Below are 20,262 nucleotides of genomic sequence, written 5' to 3'. Positions count from 1 at the left end.
AAATGAAATGAGATAAAAGGAGGAGGAGTAAACGCGAGTGGAGGTCTGTGTTGTGTAAATTATGGGCAGGCCTTGGAAACTGTCCACAAAGTAACACAATGTTCCGGCAGTACTGTAGCTAGCGCTGATGAGAACACAGTGTCCTAGTAGACACCCTGACCCGTAACCCATTGTGTGCTGACTGAACAGCTCAAGTTGGGAACAGCATGTACAACCGCAAGAACACAGAGCACATCGCTCTGATACGCTGGGGAGAAAACAAGAATATATTGTTTTTTATAAAGCATAGAAGTTTATATCGCGTGATGATGGGAAGAAATGTTTTCTGTTTAAGATGTATCGCAATATCCAGTTTAAGATATGCTAATAACAACACCAGACAGTTGTTGCACGTGGCATTTTAAACTTCAACATCTTTAATGCATGCACACACATACACACACACACACACGTATATATGTGTGTATAATTATTATTAATTATAATTAATTTAATTTATACACAATATAATTCAAATTCAAGAGGGTGAGTCAATATCAAGTCCAGTCTTTCAAGTCAGCATGTGCCTGATATTGAATAACATCAGTGTTGGCAACGTGTTACCTGCATAACGCTCTATTAGACTGGAATGACAACAAAATGTTCCCAACCCACTCACCAGATCAACTAAGAGGTGTCAGCATACATGAACACAAAAGGTTGACTGAAGTGATTGTCTGCAATTTAAGCGTTTCCCTTTTTCAGCCTGATTTTTTAAATGATATAATTTCAGGTGGACAGTTAATCCAGGAACATTGTGTGGGTGACAGAACAGATGGGCTCTGTTTAAGAGGGTCAAGTTATTGAAGAATCTGTGCAGACACATCATCTGATCATCAAAAAAGACAGTATTTATCTCATTCATTTCATCTATTTGTAATTAGAATAAAGTCAAGATGAAGTTTTGAGTGTGATCATGAAGTTGAAATCAAAGTTCTCTATTAAATATGTAATGTCGACAGTCCTGCAGCTTTTCCAATATTTACACAGTGAACCATGGAAGAAAGTGGAATAAAATGCTAGCAGGGATCTGTAGCTTACAATGTGAAACTGATCAGTGTGGGTGGCATAAGCACAGAAACGGGGCATTTGACCAACACGTCACAATGCTAACAGGTGCAAGTAGGGACATTTCATGTAGGCCTACATAGGTTTGTTTGACCTTTTCCCTCTTCTTGCTCTGTGATTATAATCTGTGTATAACCTATTCAATTAAAATCATTGATGTGTAGCGTAAGATGGAGAGGGTCCTCCTAGCTTTTAAAAATGATCATAACCATAAATTTTGTAAATTACTTTTCCTTGTTTTTCCTCTTTACCCATAGAAAACAAATATATAAATTAAGCAATATACTCCTAACTATAATGTGCTCAATATTTTAACATCTCCTCTGCTGTTCAAAAATGCCATGGGGTGAATTATTTGTATGTAAAGTAACATGTAGTGGACATACTTGGAAGTACAAAAGTGAAATTAAAGTGAATCTGGAGCGCTTTTAAAATGACGTGCTCAGCACACGGAACTGATTCTAGCACATCTGTTACTCTGAGCACGAGATGGAGTTGTGGAGCACATAACTACTCTGAATACACTGTAATAATGCAAGCGTGTAAGAGCAGCATGCAGAGATTTTGAAGTGAACAGCTTGATTTATCTGTTAATTTAATTAAATAGTCGTAGCCCTTTGCGGTTAAAAAAATCGCACAATGTCATACCAAATTAATTTTTTTGTAATTGTTCAGCTCTAATATATTAAAGTGTGTGTGTGTGTGTGTGTGTGTGTGTTTATATGAATATATACTGTAATGATGACCGCTAAGTACGCTACAGTAATAAAACATTAGAATGTGAATACGCATACACATTAAAAGCCACCACATCACTAAAACCCCATAAGCATGGGATTAGATCCACTACGTCATTGCATGGTAATCTATATCTTCAGAGGCCATATGATAGGTGTGAGTGAGAAACAGATCAATATTTATGTCCTTTTTTACTATAAATTCTCCTCCCTGCCCAGTAGGTGGTGATATGCACAAAGAATGTGAATCGCCAAAAACAAAAAAGAAGGATGTAAAAGTGGAGATTTATTATTAAAAAAAGGACTTAAATATTCATTTGTTTCTCACCGACATCTATCATATTGCTTCTGAAGACATGGATTTAACCACTGGAGTCTTATGGATTACTTTTGAGCTGCATATATGAGCTTTTTTAAAAAAATAAAATTATCCCCTTTTCTCCCAATATGCCCAATTCCCACTAATTAGTAGGTCCTTGTAGTGACACAGTTACGCACATCAATCCGGGTGGTGGAGGACAAGTCTCAGTTGCCTCCGCTTCTGAGACAGTCAATCTGCTCATCTTATCACATGGCTCGCTGTGCATGACACCGCGGAGACTCACAGCATATGGAGGGTCATGCTACTCTACACAATCCATGCACAGCTTATCATGTGCCCCATTGAGAGCGCAAACCCCTAATCGCGACCACAAGGATGTTACCCCATGTGACTCTACCCTACCTAGCAACCAGGCCAATTTGGTTGCTTAGGAGACCTGGCTGGAGTCACTCAGCATGCCCTGGATTGAAACTTGCGACTCCAGGGGTGGTAGACAGCGTAAATACTCGCTGAGCTACCCAGCCCCCCTGTGTGTGTGAGGAACTAAATGTTCTTGTTAAAGTGGGATGTGCAGTACAGACTCCTCACATATGAATCATCATGCTGTATCAGAGATAAGAAGTACAGAATGTGGGAAATCAATTTAAATAAATTTGGTGAACTGTTGTCTAAAATATCTACAATCATATAAATGGGGGGGGGGGAAGGGTTTAAAATACTTACAATTTGGAAATCATATTACCAAATGTAGAAAGTAAACTTTGCCTATATTACAAAGGTAATTAGCATTTACAATCTAAGTAATATAGACTTTACCTGATTTGTTTAGATTGCATGACCCAATAATATGGGGTAATCTTGACTACAATAAACTTAATTACATTTACTCAAAGCAAATGAGTGCAAATTGCTGCCTCAATTTTTGGAGGTAAATTAAATTGTTCAATGTGGTTTTCACAGCCTGAATTTTGAGTTTTGGGTGTGGAATTAATTTAGCTTGTGAATATATTACATCGCCTTTGGAAAATCATGGTACAATGTGAACTGTCTTTATTCACCTGAATCTTCAGATCTGCTCTTGGTGCAGGGTGAGAGAAAAACCAATTATATCCTAAACTTTATACCAGCATCCAATGAAGCTTAAATTATATTGTTAACATCAGGAAAATGTGCAACTTAACAAGAGTGTGCTTCAGTTAGATAGTAACTAAAAACTGCAAGTAGACTTGCATTAACTTGTAAGGCAGAAAAAGATTAGTGTGAACGTTTTCATTAAGTTTAAGGCTGCTCGGTGTTACAGTAAATGAAATACTGAGTCAGCATGACACTCAGCACATGTCTAGTTTTCTATTGGCTGTACACACCAATCAACCAAATTTAATTCAGCTTCTTAAATATATTCAAAGACAAACAAGGCCAGTCACAATTTAGTTTGCAAATATAACATCAACATTCCATTTGAGATTTTTTTTACTTTAACCTTACATTTCAACAAATTATAAAGTTTACAAAAAATAAATAGCCCACTTCAGACTGAAATAATACTTAAAACAAAGTTTGAATGGAGTTGTTTAGGCTGAATTTGGCTTTCATTATAGGGTTAGGTTTTAGAACCTAACATTCAAACCATACATTTCAAACATATTGTAGAACACAGATATTGTAGAACTTATGAGTGTCAGTAAAAAAACAAAACAAAAAAACTCAAATTTTACCTCACCTATAAATATATTTTGATGGTATATGATGTATTAAGTTGCCATTAAATATCTCTCTCTCTCTCTCTCTCTGTCTCGTGTGTGTGTGTGTGTGTGTGTGTGTGTGTGTGTGTGTGTGTGTGTGTGTGTGTGTGTGTGTGTGTGTGTGTGTGTGTGTGTGTGTGTGTGTGTGTGTGTGTGTTCATGGGCGAGGGCGGGTTCATGAAGTCATCAGGAAGTGAAACAGAACATAATGTGCAGTACTAATCTAAGCGAACATTCTGAGTGCTTCTCATTTCTGAAATTGCGCATCCTCTTTTCCTTGCGTTCTAGACACACCCTCTATGAAATGTGGAAAGAAACAAGATCGGAGGAATCAAAGTAAGATGTATTTGTAAAATGTAATGTCCTGCTCTCTCAAGCGTGAGTTCAGAGCACAGTTTTTTGTGAAGCTGCATTACCTCTGAGCGCTTAAAAGATCACAATTCAAATATTCCTATAATAAATCGTAATAAAACTATTGAAGCCTTTGACGTTTATAATTTATTTCAACCGCAAATGTAGCATGTGTATTAAAACTGCTGTGCTATTCCAGATGTGGGGTGTTTGTATATACACTTAAACGCAGAACATAAGCATAAGTGATCATTTATTGTTTGTATGCCATATTTGTTTATAGCTACATCTTATAAGAATGCATATGCATAGAAATGACAAATCCCACAGGCAAACTACGTGCGATATGAGTGAGGTGGATGTAAGCATATGCACACACTACTGACCGCCCAGTGAGACAAAAATAAAGCCTGGCAGCGTAATGCTCTTTATTGGAATATGAGGCATCTGCATTAAGCCTCGCGGTGTTTGTCTAATCCACTCAAGGCAGGGCTGAACTATTGCCCTCAAGTTGTTTAGCGTCTGAGACCCTTTATGACCCGTGTGCTAAACAAAATGATTCACAGATAAGATCAAACCACCAATGTACAACACTTCTAACAAATAACATACAACTCAATTTTTTTTTATTTTAATTATCTTACTTCCAGCTCAGAACATATTACAATAATAATTTGATCAAATAAAATAAATGAACCTTATTCCAGTTTTGAGAAATCTGTTGAGTTTGCCTGAATTGGAAGAGCCTGGGATTAACTGGAAATATTATGCAACAAAAAATATTTATAACTTTGTACGTTTTAGCGCGAGTTTCTTTCTTTTTCGCAGTCAAATAACTACAATTTCTCAGTTATGTGATGGATGTTTAAATAGAAGTCTCTGATATTTAGTCATTTCAGGTGTGAGAACTTTTCTTTTACGTGTGTTGTTGGAGAAACCCAGAAGTCTAGAAGTCCGTTTACCTTTTGTGTGGAACCCTAAAGCTGTCATTTTTGAAAAAAATCAAGTTGTCTTAATTATTACTTGAAATGTCAAGTTTTGGACTCATAACTCAAATATTTGTTAATTCAACTTATTTTTCTTAAAAATACAAAGACTTAAGATTTGAAGTGTTAATAACTCAAACTACTGACTACAAAATAGAGGCAATGGGGAATACCCACAATCCTTTGCTGCTTGAATTATGTTTCCTTGGTCAGAGGGAACAGATTGTGGAATTTAAATAATTGTTATTAAGAATGTATAGATGTTTTATCTCATTTGTTGTATTATTTTTGCTTTGTTGCAAATAGTTGTTTGGTGTAATGTCACCATTATCTGTGTCTCTTTGGTCAAGTTGGACCCTGGTCACACTATGTCAGTTAAGTCTTTTAAGTCTACTTGCATGTAGTTCACTCTACTTGAAAGCCAAGTTAATTTAAATTAAATACTAATAGTTTTGGGAGACCCTACTACTCAATGGAATTGAGGGAACAAGTTTCCTCAATCAAATGAGTGCAATTAACTCAATAGGGTTTTCAATGTAATAGAAAAGAACGTATCAGGAAACTGTATACACTGCGATCAGCTGGAAACAGTCAAGCATGTGCTTCTCTCCTTAAAGCATATGAGGAAAGAATCAAGCTCATACAAAAATTAAAAAACAAGGGCGATCAACCAAGGGTCAGGATTTGGCTGGTTAGCAGGTCCCTGTAAGCCCCTGCTGGTAGATGCTGGAACTACACCACCCGATGGCAAAAAGGATGTTTCTCCATAGGCAGCCATTCAAAAGTAGCTGTGTTTTATGACAAAATAAAAGAAAATCCACGAACCATTTCAATTTAAATTATTTCATTACATTATAAAACATTTTTGACGTGAAATTTGTTTATATATTTCTCAATATTTTACCGATCCTCCACCTAGTCATCTAATTTTAGACGGAGACCTGGAGAGGCCTTCAAGCCACAGTGTCTCACACCCACTGTTAAATTTGGTGGAGGATCAGTGATGATCTGGGGGTGCTTCAGCAAGGCTGGAATCGGGCTGATTTGTCTTTGTGAAGGACGCATGAATCAAGACACGTACAAGGTAATCCTGGAAGAAAACTTGCTTCCTTCTGCTCTGACAATGTTCCTAAACTCTGACGATTGTTTTTTCCAGCAGGACAATGCTCCATGCCACACAGAAAGGTCAATCAATGTGTAGATGGAGGACCACCAGATCAAGGCCCAGTTATAGCTAGCCCAATCTCCAGACCTGAACCCCATTGAAAAGCTCTGGAATGTGATCAAGAGGAAGAAGGATTGCCACGGGCCATCAAACAAACCGAGCTGCTTGAATTTTTGCACCAGGAGGGCATAAAGTCACCCAACAGCAATGTGAAATGACTAGTATAGAGCATGCCAAGACACATGAAAGCTGTAATTGAAAATCAGGATTTTTCCACCAAATATTGATGTCTGAAATCTAAAGTTAAAACATTAGTATTGTGTTGTTTAAAATGAATATGAACTTGTTTTCTTTGCTGAGCCTCAACTGAAACAACAGCAAGAAGTCCAATTTAATTTCTTGAAGTGATAATAAATTACTTTCAGATGTAAAATTAAACGTTGCCCCCAATGTGCAGAGCATACTGAAAAACAACAATAAAAAACTATTTCAAGAACAGTTCACATTGCATTAAAACTATGCAAATATGTGTTTACAGTATGGTGTTGGCCAGATTTAGCATGATCCATGCTCTATCAGTTGAGCAGTTTCAATTATGATGGTAAAAACAATGTTTTGGGTTCCCAGGATGTCAATAGATTGAATGCACTGTAAGCTGTTTTCAGTAAAGCATGTGTCCTTAATCTTTCTTCAAACAAATACTTATAAAAGAACACCAATTATAGGTTTATTTATGTAAAAGACATGATTTCTCTATATTTTCCTCACCCTTATCATGACAACCTCACAGTATGACTGCTGGTGCACTGCAGTCACTATTGCACTGATGGTTGATTGTGCAATTATGACCGCTAGCGTGGGCACTGTTGCACTGGTGGGTGGTTGATTGTGTGTCTCTGACCGCTGGCCTGGGCACTGTTGCACTAGTGGTTGATTGTGTGTCTCTGACTGCTGGCATGGGCACTGTTGCACTGGTGGGTGGTTGATTGTGTGTCTCTGACCGCTGGCCTGGGCACTGTTGCACTAGTGGTTGATTGTGTGTCTCTAACCGCTGGCATGGGCACTATTGTACTGGTGGTTTGTGGCATTTTGGCTGAAGTGGGATGCTATTTATGTTTACAAACATGTTAATGATTTTCAAAATCATATCTCCTTAAAACTGTAGTTGCTTAGTACAGACAGTGGTAATGGAGTGGTGCTCTACAGCCCAAAACACATCTGTGAAAAGTAAATATAAATATTTGTGCTACATATATTGACAAACAACTCAAGATGTTTCTATCTCCATTGACAACTGCCTTGGAGTGACTTTGGAGATGTCATTTTAATTTGAACAGTCTTGTCTGCTTAAACACACTTGCCATGCAAAAAGGGCTAACTTTTTACCTCTCCGAATCATGATATGTCTCTACAAGGGGAAAAATGCACACGCAATGCTCAATTTCAGGAACTTTGACCGATGCAACAAAATACTTACAGCACTCAAGAGTATTAGTAAGCCATAAACTCACAAACCATAGGCCTCAATAAAACAAAACAAAAGGGAACAACCCATATATATTCAGAAATATATAAAAAAAGCTTCAGTGACTTAAAACACAATCCGAAGGGTAATCGAAATGTCCCTAGAAAAATATTTGATTTAATAAAGCATAACAAAAAATTCAAGCTTCAATAAGAATAACAGGAAACACACCTACATTTTCAGTAGTAAACAGATAAAAACTAAGCATTAACCCTTGTGCGACCTTCTGGAAATTTTTGTCTTTTTCATGTAATTTTTTTTAATCATTTTGGCTGTGTTAATGGCATACATTTTGCCAAATGTGTGTATTTTGGGGGGAATTTGATATTTCAACCTCAGTTCCTATAATACATCTATAACACTGTGCACACAAAATAGTTACATTCAGGAACTTCAGGATAAAAATGTTGACATTGAAGCCCATTAAAACTGCAATAATTGATCCCAGTGCCATTAAATCATAAAATCATGAATTATACAATATTATGCTTTCAGTCCAGAGCTCTGGCTTCAAAATAAATATATATATATATTTTCCACCAGATGGCGCCATTTTTCTCGCCAGTATAGCATATGGAGCAAATACATGCTTTTTTCGTATTTTCTGTATTACAGAGCACTGCAGGCCAATTGATGTGTGTGTGTGTGTGTGTGTGTGTGTGTGTGTGTGTGTGTGTGTGTGTGTGTGTGTGTGTGTGTGTGTGTGTGTGTAACATAGTGGCATTATGTAGTTATGATCAGGAATGATGCGGGTTAAAAAAATCTCAGTAAAAGTGGAAAATAATATTAATATATAATATTTTTATGGCAGTTTTAAGATCCTCTGAGTAACTTTTTTTTATTGACGCACAAGGGTTAATATATATATTCATTGTTCACCAAGAAATGATAGATTTAATGAGATATTACAATGACAACAAATGAGTGTTCTCTTCTTCTTAATTTTTTAATACTGTGGTTGCTGTACAACGAAATGCGCATTACCGCCACCTGCTGGTTGGGAGTGTGGGTCGGGATCAATGCGCTGTATACTCCTCCTGACTGACCTATATTCTTTTATTTAACTGTTACTTTCATATATATATATATATATATATATATATATATATATATATATATATATATATATATATATATATATATATATATATATATGTTTTTTTTTGTTTGTTTGTTAATTAATTTTTTTAATTTAATGCTTTTTTCATTTGTAATTTTTTTTATTTGTATTTATTTAATGCTTTTTTCGTTTGGCAATTTATTTTATTTCATACAAATAATTTTGGCGGCATTTTTTCTAAAGTAAAACTAAACAATAATTTAATAGAATTGGGCTGTATGTGATCCAAAAAAAGAAAAAAGCACTGATGCTTTTCTCCTAGTATTGTGTATTTATTTTTATTTAAAACATGTTTGTGTGCAGAAATTATATGTTTTTTTATATTGTGGACTAATTCCGTGAACGCCATCTATTATTTTGAATTGTGCTTGAGATGTTTGTGTTGGCACTCCTGGAAGTGTCATGTTTGCAGCATTGGATCTATATGCCGTAAAGATCAATCCATAATCACGTACAATAGATGGGCTTTCAGTACTGTCGGCATGATTACACAGGCTAACGATTAGGGCAAACTTTGTCATGTGACACTACATTTTTGCGTTAATGCGCATTTTATTGGCAAAAAAGTGTTTCCAAACTAAAAAGTATTTTCAAACATGCGCTAAAACTTTTTTTGCAAACGTAGTTTGTGATAGCATGGTTTAAACTTACGACTAATTGTCGACTTAGAAAATCTTTGGTCTTTGGCAGCCCTAGTAAACTGAGCATGGCTGATGAAACATAGCCTTTGGAACTAAATAATTAAAGGCATGATCGGAGGTTATGAAGGTACGTACGAATGGGAGTTTACATGGAGACAAGAAATACTGCATTGTCACATTCTCGGTAATGAAAGAAGCAGATTTTATTACCGCCTCTTCAATACAACAACACAGCAACAAGTTAATGATTTACTTTTTAACTATAAATGCTGACGTTAAAAGATTATCTGACAATGGCACATAATTCTGCTGTACATTCTGTGGTTGTGTAATAGTTTATAGCCCAGATCACTAACTCTGGTATTATAACCTACTAGTTAATTACACTGCGGTCAATGCAAAAGGAACTTTCTCACATTCGCCGGAAATGCAGCCGGTGCTTACTTCCGCGTTGCTCCACACTCCAGTCCAGATAGTGGCAGTAATGCACCATTAGGTAGTTTGTCAACCGCCAAAAGAAGAAGAAGAAGGCCTTGTTACTATTCACGCGTAAGCAAAGCGTTTAGCAGCAGTAACGTGTTTCCGGCAACGCAAAGCAGGTTTTTGTAAGAAATCCAAACCCCTATAATTGACTAGCCTGTGGTAATTTATTGTATATACAAGAATAAGAATCAAGTTTGTGTATTTATATCGGGTTGGTGTGTTTCTTTTTAAATGATTGCGTTCTTGGATTTATGGTTGTCGTGTGTAGGCCTTGAAACGCTCAAGCGTGTTAGATTAATTGAATTAAATGGTACCTGTCCAAGTTTGTAGTCTGTTTAATTGTAGTAGATTGTGAATGTTAGAAAAGCATTTCGATCAGTTTAATGTATCACTTGCATGTCGGTGACGTTTTAACAAAGTCTGTTTTAGCTAGCTTCATTTTTTTTTTTTTTGAGTAATCCAGTGTTGCATGTTAGCGTAGTCATTGTTTCATTTTTACCTAAAGTTCCAGTCTTTTTAATAACCGTTTGATGCTTATACAATAGTATTTTTTATTTATTTAAATTAGGTACATATTAAATGTTTAAATGCAACAGAATTGGGATATTAGGTTTAACCAATTGTTCACTTCAGTTTGCTGTGCTAAATTTTAATTTGATTCCTTGCAGGGTTTTTTTTAGCTGTGAAGTTTGGATCGGTGTTGAGATGGGAGGCAAGTCCTAATTCCGTTTCTTCCAACAGTCACTTTGTGTTATTGGTCCAGTTTATTCTTTTAGTAATAGTACAATAGATTGTTTAACAATTATAATCCTGAGCTATGAAAATACGCTATTTTCTCCCCATTCCATAGACCCTTCCCTAAGTCGTGACTGCCCACTGGATTGTAAAATATATGTTGGCAATTTGGGCAACAGTGGTAACAAGAATGAGTTGGAGAGAGCATTTGGCTACTATGGACCTTTGAGGAGTGTATGGGTGGCCAGAAATCCTCCTGGCTTTGCTTTTGTGGAGTTTGAGGATCCCAGAGATGCAGCTGATGCGGTGAGGGAGCTGGACGGAAGGTATGCAAATCAATTTAGAATAATTAAAGGAATAGCTCACCCAAAAATTATAAATTTGTCTTCATTAACTCACCTTTATGCTATCTCAAACTCTTATGACTTCTACGGAACACAAATTAAGATATTTTAATGGAAAAATTATGTTGATTATACACGCATTGTATATCCATACAATGCAAGTTAATGGGGACCAACAATTTCATACTCCAAATAGGACATTTAGGCAGCATAAAGGTAATCCATACAACTTAAGTGGTTTAATTCATGTCTTGTGAAGCGATGCGAATGGTTTTGGGTGTATGAGAAAGTGTGATCATACCAAGGAAAATGAACCTGTCAATATTTATAGTGAAAAAGGGGTTACATTTTGGACTCTGTCTCACCCAAAATCGATCGTACAGCTTCAGATGTTATGGATTAAACCGCTTGAGTTGTATGGAATACCTTTATATCCTTTTTGGATATTGAAAGTTTTTGACTCCATTGACATAAAATATACAAACAAAAACCTTAAATCTCTTCATATCAAAATGTCTTTGTGTAGCGCAAAGAAAGTCATAAAAATTTTAAATGGCGTAAAGGTACAATTCTTTTGAGGCCCCTTCAAAGACCATTGTCCTGCAAAAATCTTTTACCACAGATTTCTGCAGATTTGTTGTTAAAGAGAAGCTAAGCATTGCAGAATTCCGTTTTGTGTGTTGAACTTTGGAAAATGTTATGTTCAGTGTAGTCTGCAGTTTCATGTCTGTAGGAATGTGGTTGCTGACTGCCATGCAATTTAAAAAATGTGATGTTCTAACAACAATTAAATGCACATAATTTAATCTTGCTCTGATTGGCCGGTGTATGCTACTGTAAAGACACACACAAAAAACATGCTGTTTCTGCAAAGTAATTTATAACCCGGTTTGTTTTACTGATGCCATTTCAGGACAGTTTGTGGCTGTCGAGTTCGAGTTGAAATGTCTAGTGGTGAAAAACGGTCAAGGTATCGAGGACCACCCCCTTCCTGGAATCGCCGCCCACGTGATGATTCTAGACGTCGCAGCCCACCTCCTAGACGCCGGTACAGCCTCTCTTTCTGTCCTCAAATGGACATTTTAGTGGCATAGATGTCTTGATAATGAGTTTATCTTTGATTAAACCCAATTCATTGCAAGCTAAAAGATGAGCATAGATGTGTGGTTTGACAATCAGTATCTTGTCAAATTTGGCTGACCTTTTCTCTTCCTGCACTCTGTCTGACATGATTTGTTTACAGCCTTTGTTTTAGGGTTGAATAGACAGTGCACTCTTAACCAATGCTTCATTCCCCCTAGCAATGCCTCATGTCCTCTGCTCAAATGGGTGCATTCCATGGTTCGAATTACGTGGGAGCCAGTGGGAGCTGAGCTCCCATAGAGAGAGGATGAGCTCCCATGAAAGCAGTAAAATCATACACCTGTGGGGGTCTCTAAAAATCATCAGCACCATTATTTTAAATTACAAATAAAGCATTTTTTCCTTCAATATATTCCTTCAATGTTTATGTTAACCCTTTTGCACGTATGATCGATCAACACCGGTGTGATTAGAACGGTCAGTGCATCACGTGATCAACTGCTAAATTCAAACGTGCTTTCCCGCTTTGGCTGGCGCTGAGCCAGAGACAGACGCGCTCAGTGCTGCTGTCATGTATCACAACCATAGACAGATCAACTGTTCTGTGTTTTCAACCACATAATGTTTATTTTAGGTTTCAGACATTTAAATACACATAAGTACTAGCAAAAAAATATTTTGAGTTTGTAAAATACACACTGATGTCTAGGGAAGCGGCAATAATAATCCTTTCCATTAACGCTACGCTACAATAAGACACGCTTTCATATCAGATACACATTGTGTAAGTAGCTTTACATTTTACTCTATTCTTCTCCCAGTTCACCGCCACTTACTTTCATGTATTTCGTGAGAAGTTGAGGAATTGACGCGTTGTAAAATAACATGGCGCGTCCATCGCACATACAGCTCAACTAACTTAACGCGATCGTTATAAAGGCGTTTAAACAACAAAACACATCCACTTGCACATATTTGACAATCGGAATATCAGTGTTTCATGTTATAGCTAATACATTTGTGAATATTTTGTATAAAAAGGAAAAATGACATAAAAGCAGATCATCATTCATTCAGCGCTGTGTTGTGGTTGCGCTGTGTAACGTGACAAGCAATGATGCGTCACCATGGAAACATTAAAGTGACAGGTTCTAAATAACGGTCACCTAGAATAACTCACGCTGGGGGATCAGTTAGAATATTTTAGAAATAGTGTAAAGTTCAGAACCAGCAACCATGCCACCAAAAATAAAGACTGCTACCAACATCAGGTACAACTTTGGCAAAATTCGGGTTTATTTAAAAAAAACAAAAAACATCATCAGAGGACAGTCTACTCGTTTCTCTACTCCTGTATTAATAAACATTGAAATCAAAAGAATCAAGTGCAGTGTTAAGCAATTATTTATCACACACACCACGCCTGCTTATAGGCTACTTTTTTTTTTTTTTTTTTAAGAGACCCCCACAAAGATGAAATCATAATTCGAACCCTGGTGCATTCCATATTTGGACAGGAATATTCATAATATTGAATTGTAGCAACAGATTTCCAAAGACATAAATTGGTAGTCTTCGCATTGTTTGGGTTTTGTGTCATTTTTCTATCTATATATTAATGAAGTTGACCACCCCACCCCCCCTTTCAGAGACATCACCAAGCCTCTCCTCATCTACCTCTGAGTCAGTCAACTAGCCCTCTTTCAGCATCATGTGACCAGCGTGCACCAATCAGCTCACATGATCCAAGCATGGCCACCAGCCCATTGGTTCCTGAGCATTCCTCTCTCTCAGGCTCCTTCACCTCCTCCAATGTTAACCTGATCGGCCAAACCAACCGTGCCACACTTACAACCAATCATCGGGTCTTGTGCCCTCCCTACCCCACCCCACTCCCCCAAATGTCTACATGACAACATATCCTCAGCATCCCTCATCTAACTGACAACTTCTCCACCTACTGTATAACTGTCAACAATGTTAACATCTAGCAACCATCTGGCAAAATCTCCCCACAAATTTCGCCCTCCTGACCAGCTTCACTGCATCATAACTAGCTTGTTGAAAACCAAACAAAATAGTAAGTTAATGCCTTTTCCTCCCACTTAATGACATTGAATTTCTTTGTTTATTTGGTGGTTTTGAGGTATCACCTTGTCCGTGATGGTAAACCTTTATTATACAGTATTTAAATAGTGAGATTTTTCTCAACAATTTTGCATCTACGGTTGTGAACTTAAAAACTGGTACTTATTTGGAACTGGCTCCATTTAAAATGATGATAATAATAATAGAACAGTATGATTTTCAAAATGTTCCGTTAATGGTTCTTGAACATTTGTACTACAATACTCAGAGTTTTCTGCAGCACTATTCTATGACAATGCTGCCCATCCTTTTAATCTATAGTGCAAAGCACACTGCGTTCAACCAGTGTTGTTCGATTCTTGAATGAATGACCTTTATGATCCAGGTCATTTGAATCTACAGTGTGAAAAACACCGCACGATCAGTGTAATGCGGTTCTCATGAGTGAAGCAACAGCTTTCATGTGCACCTTGAAGTTACCATTTTACTAAATATTGTACTTAAGGCTCCTGAGACTTAAATCAGTAGTTGCTGACTGGTTGTTCATATGGCAGTATGTAGTTAAAGTCAGGCCTACACATTATGAGTTTGGTTGTAATCAGTGAAGTCCTTTTTATATATATATCTTGTATAATATATATATATTAGTTGAAGTTGAAGTTTACATACATTTTTTTTTACACATCACAATTTTTTAAACTGATTTCATATAAGCAAACTATAATTTTGGCAAGTCTTTTAGGACATCTACTTTGTGCATGACAAGTAATTTTTCCATCAGTTGTTTACAAACAGATTGTTTCACTTTTAATTGACTATCACAATTCCAGTGGGTCAGAAGTTTATATACAGTTAACTGTGCCTTTAAGCAGCTTGGAAATTCTATGAAATGATGTCAAGCCTTTAGGCAATTGAACAATTAGCATCTGATAGTCAATTAGGCTAATTAGAGTCCATTTGAGCCGAGGTGTACATCTGGATGTATTTTAAGGCCTACTTTCAAGTTAAAGCTTATCGCAAATGGGTCTTCCAAATGGCCAATGACCCCAAGCATACCTCCAAAGTTGTCGCAAAATGGCTTAAGGACAACAAAGTCAAGATATTGGAATGGCCATCACAAAGCCCTGACCACATTCCGATAGAACATTTGTGGGCAGAACTGAAAAGGTGAGTGCAAGCAAGGAGGCCTTACTAATCTGACTCCATTACACCAGTTCTGTCTGGAAGAATTGGCAAAAGTCCAGCAACTTAATGTGAGAAGCTTGTGGAAGGCTACCCAAAACGTTTGACCCAAGTTAAACAATTTAAAGGCAATGCTACCAAATACTAACAAAGTGTATGTAAACTTTTGACTCACTGGGAATGTGATGAAAGAAATAAAATCATTCTCTTTACTGTACTATTATTCTGACATTTTACATTCTTAAAATAGAGATCCTAACTGACCTAAGATGGAATGTTTTATACGATTATATGTCATGAATTGTGAGTTTAAATGTATTTGGCTGAGGTGTATCCTTGTAAATATCTGACTTCAACTGATTTCACATTTTTGTTTAAAGGAATAGTCCCCCCCCCCCCCCAAAAAAATGAAATATCTCTTATTTATTCACCCTCATGGCATCAAAAGTGTGTATGACTGTCTTCAGCAGAACACAAATGAAGAGTTTTTTGAAAAATATTTCAGCTCTGTAGGTCCATAAAATGCAATTAATGGGTTCCAAAATTTTGAAGCTCCCAAAAGTTCATATAGCTTTCATAAAATAATCCATACGATTCCAGTGGTCTTATTTAGGTCTACTGAAGCAAAACGCTAGGTGTGTGTTAGAAATGGATCAATATTTAATACTTTTTTTTTTTTTTATTTTACTAAAATTTTTTGCTTCCGGACAGCTTGAGGTTTGTACGATGACGAGGGTGAAGATGAAACTTTCTCACATGTGACGTAAGCCTGTATGCCCTTCTGCATAAACATTTATACGGTAGATCCCTTATTAGCAGCTGTTTCCATGGACTGCAGTACTTTTTCGACACAAAAGAAGTTTATGCATCAGTCTGAGCAAGGAGCTCGGTCTGAGGCATCTCCACGCACTCGCTTGCATTCAAACTAATTCAAACAGGTCTCCTTGTTCACTGTTACAAGATGGTGCCACAGTTGACGTATTCAAACCAGCCGAATGAGTCATCTGTGTATGATTCTCTATGATCCTCTGTTGTAAACAACACAATGTCACGCATCAGTTCTCGAGTGAACTTGCCAACCCGCTTATCCTTGACCCTCAAGACTTTTTAGTAAAAAAGTGAAAACATTTTGTTAATTTCTTACACCTAGCGTTTTGCTTCAGAAGACATTAATTAATCCACTGGGGTCGAACAGATTACTTTTATGATGGCTATATGTGCTTTTTGGAGCTTAAAAAATGTGGCATCCATTTGCATTTTATGGACCTACAGAGCTGAAATATTGTTCTGAAGAAGCAAGTCATACACATCTGGGATGGCATTAGGGTGAGTAAACCTTTAAAATTTCATTTTTGGGTGAACTAATCCTTTAATATATGGTAAAAATGTAGGACCCATTTTTAGATTGTATTTATGCCTCTAAAAATGTGTAAATATGCCTTTTGCAATGCAAATTTTTTTGTCAACAGACTGCTGAGGGCAGTAAATACAATAAAAACTGCACTTATTTCCAAATATTTTGTCTTAAAATAATAAGAATCATTAATGGAACCGTTAAATTCCTTATCATTTCATCCCTATTTTCCTGCTATTGTGTTTCAGTAGGTTTCCTACTGAAACCTTTTTGATCGGTGCATTTACCATGAAAGTTTGATCTAAAACACTATCTCAGATAGTTGGGATGGGCTTATTTCTTAAATACCGTTTTCCAGCATTGATGGTGATAGTACCATTTGATATTTACTCAAACTAAATTCTTAAACTGAGAATTTAGTGTGGGCCTTTTTGCAAATACATGATAATTGACCCATGACATGTCAATCTTTTCTTGCTTCTACACCTAGATCTCCCAGGAGGCAGAGCTTCAGCCGTAGTCGGAGCAGGTGAGTTTCATAGATGGTTTGAGAACCCTTCTACAGAAGCACTATCAATCTCTTAACCCAGACCTCATCTAGAAACTTATCGCCTTAATAGGCTAACAGCACAATTCATGTTGAGACAAAATTGTGTCATTCTTTAATTTGTGTCTAAAAGATTTGTTATTAGTGGTATTTTCTAAGACAGGCATTGCTCTTATTGTTGCTCATATTTGGGGTTTGTTCTAAATTGTCAGTATTAAACTTTGACTTCGTTATTCCCACACCATTTGTGCTACAGACATAATAAAGCCTTTCAAGGTATACTTCATTTGACTGTGTTTAAAGGCGGTTGGTGCATGCATGGCTTTAGGAGTTTAGACCAATAAAAGTCTATAAAAGTCTGTATTCAGTCTCAAGTTATACAATTGCTGGTATGACCTCCTGACCTCTTCACAAACACGTGCTCTTAATGTGCACATCCACTGTTGTTTGGTGGTGATTACATCTAGTGCTTTGTGACAGCAAAGGCTGGATCCACTAATTAGTGCAAATAATTCCAGGCGCATGTGCATTCTGCCAGAAAAATATCTGAAAAATCAGGCTGCATGTGTTCAGTGCTCGAGCAGTCTGCTGATGACAAAATTTGCATCATGCATTCTTTATGCATATACCTAGTGTTCGCATCTGATTGAAGTTTACTTTAGGCTTTACGTAGAAATGGAGATCTGAGCCATATCTAGGGCCCAGGACATCATAGAGACTTGGCATTGGGCCCATTTGACTTTGGCTAGAAACCATCCAGAACGCACTAACAACCAAATAGCAATGCACTAAAACCACTTGGAACACCATAGCAAATCCCTGGCAACAGCCACTCACCTTTTCTTCAGAAAATATAAAAACCGAGTTAATTGAAAGTTTAGTGAGCTTTTGTCTTTTAAGGCATAGACAATTGGACATTTCAATAGAAATCCACTCTGTAGCCCTGCCATTGGACATTAATAAACTCTTTAACATAACTTACTCTAGTCTCTTGATTTCTAAGAGAGATTGATCACTCTCAATAACACATCTACACTCATACCTTTTTACATGGCTTTTATAGGTCCCTTTCCAGAGAGAAAAGAAGAGAGAAGTCTTTATCTCGTGATAGAATCTATAAACCTGCAAGGTCTTTCTCAAGATCACGCAGGTAAGTTTACACTTATTTATAGTTATCTAATGTATTATGGCACAGCTCGGTGTATTTACAGTGATGCTCACATGATTTGTCTTTTGCTCTTTTCAGTCGTTCACGATCAAATGGCCGGAAGTAAGATATGGGCAGCTTTGTTTGAGAAAACATGCCTGTGTGTGTGCCCCCTCTCAACAGACTAGGACGATGGAAAAGAATGATGGATGTATCTTTTTTTCCACCTTTTCTGCCCCCAAAGTCTTTTTAAATTTTTCCCCATTGTACTCTTGAGTACCCTTTTTAATTAAATATCTGTGCTTAATAGGTAGCAAGAGCTTCATTCTGCCAAAATGCCAGGACTGTTATTTTATGATCCATGGGCAGTGAAGTTCTGAATTAAATTACCCATGCCTGACTTTGATCAGTAAAACAATTTTTTGTATGGTTTTTGTTTGTACTTCCATTAAAAAGTTCTTTACTAATTTCGCTGAATGTTTTGTTTTTCTTTTCTCTACAATGCACACAGATTAGATGTTCAAATGTTACTTTCATTAAAAGCAATGTCTTGCTGATTTCACTGTGTGGCTTTTTTGTTTTAGTACCCAGAAGTATAAAAAAAAGTAAGTAACTTATGAAACTTTGTGGTTCATTTTATTGTATCATATAGTAAAGACAATTTTTATTGCAATGTGTACACTGGGGGGATCATGTAATTCAACATAAACCTGAAGCTGCAGTGTGTGTGTAACTTTTTCAGATACTTAAGATGCAGGGACAACTATAATTTAGACATTCATGTTTTTTTTTTTTTTTTTTTCAAACTATAAAAAAAAAATCAGTCCAGTAGAAATTATGCAAAATCTTAAACTGAATAAGACGTACCCTGCATCCACAGACATAGTTTTACTTTTTTATTTTTTTATTTTATTCTTTTCCACTCCCCAACCTAGTACCAAGTTTAAATCTCTTTCCCATATCCTCTAAAGAGCTGTTAAGGTCCCATTATCTAAGACTCTGTATCAACGAGTAATAATACACTGAAGCTTCATTCCCCTTTCCAAAGGCTGTGAGCCAGAGGGGTTACCAGGATATCATGTTTGGGGGGGCATTTGGCTTGTTTGGGGGGGGCAACATAAACAATTGAAAAAATCAGCGCAAAATTAAGCTATACTACACACAATCTGTTTTAGTGCATATCTTTTTCTAAGCCAGGAACCTAGAGATAGGCACAAGGCCCCTATTAGACTATACGGCTTAAACTGGATTTTTGTTGTGTCAGACCTCACTCATCTGCTAGCGATGGAAAAATATGCACAAAACAATCCACTTTTAAATTGTAATTTATCATCAGATGCAGAGGCGTTTCCAGCATTGAAGGACATTAGCCCAGACAATTTTATTTTCACACTAGCAACCACTTCCCTGTAGTCCAAAGCTGGTGAGAGGGTATTCTTTGAGTTTTGCTCTGGCTGGGCCTGTTTCTACAGTTCCTAAATCTTCCACTCTAGTACTATCCTCAACATCCTCTCTCCTCCCTGAATCATCTGTGATGCAAAAGAACAGATACAGCACATAACATATTGCAAATCAGCTTCAAACAACTAATTCATCAAGTGCT

General features: G+C 36.8%; 1 protein-coding gene across 5 annotated transcripts; it reads left to right on the top strand.

Annotated features, from left to right (window-relative positions):
• The first annotated feature begins 10,106 nt into the window (after positions 1 to 10,106).
• Positions 10,107 to 19,237, top strand: srsf3a (serine and arginine rich splicing factor 3a). Of its 5 annotated transcripts, none has more exons than XM_052141532.1 (7): positions 10,107 to 10,301; positions 10,848 to 10,891; positions 11,030 to 11,240; positions 12,172 to 12,306; positions 17,456 to 17,494; positions 18,576 to 18,662; positions 18,759 to 19,237. In XM_052141532.1, exons 2-7 carry the CDS (start codon positions 10,885 to 10,887, stop codon positions 18,784 to 18,786), a joined length of 507 nt encoding a protein of 168 aa, XP_051997492.1. In that variant the 5' UTR covers positions 10,107 to 10,301; positions 10,848 to 10,884; the 3' UTR covers positions 18,787 to 19,237. The 5 variants fall into 5 exon arrangements, with proteins under 5 accessions (XP_051997492.1, XP_051997489.1, XP_051997490.1 ...); XM_052141529.1 differs by having other exon boundaries at positions 10,216 to 10,245; positions 18,759 to 19,235; XM_052141530.1 differs by having other exon boundaries at positions 10,241 to 10,295; positions 18,759 to 19,235.
• The last annotated feature ends 1,025 nt before the right edge of the window (positions 19,238 to 20,262 follow it).

Source organism: Xyrauchen texanus, chromosome 13 (genome assembly GCF_025860055.1).
Source record: "Xyrauchen texanus isolate HMW12.3.18 chromosome 13, RBS_HiC_50CHRs, whole genome shotgun sequence".
Lineage (NCBI taxonomy): Eukaryota > Metazoa > Chordata > Actinopteri > Cypriniformes > Catostomidae > Xyrauchen > Xyrauchen texanus.
Note: the sequence above shows the minus strand (reverse complement) of the source record. Positions and strands in the feature narration are given on the sequence as shown.

Bases quoted from the DNA above. Each gene is read 5' to 3' on its own strand.
- srsf3a (XM_052141532.1), top strand. The intron at 11,241-12,171 runs GTATGCAAATCA...ATGCCATTTCAG, and splicing joins GTGAGGGAGCTGGACGGAAG to GACAGTTTGTGGCTGTCGAG. The intron at 18,663-18,758 runs GTAAGTTTACAC...TGCTCTTTTCAG, and splicing joins TCTTTCTCAAGATCACGCAG to TCGTTCACGATCAAATGGCC.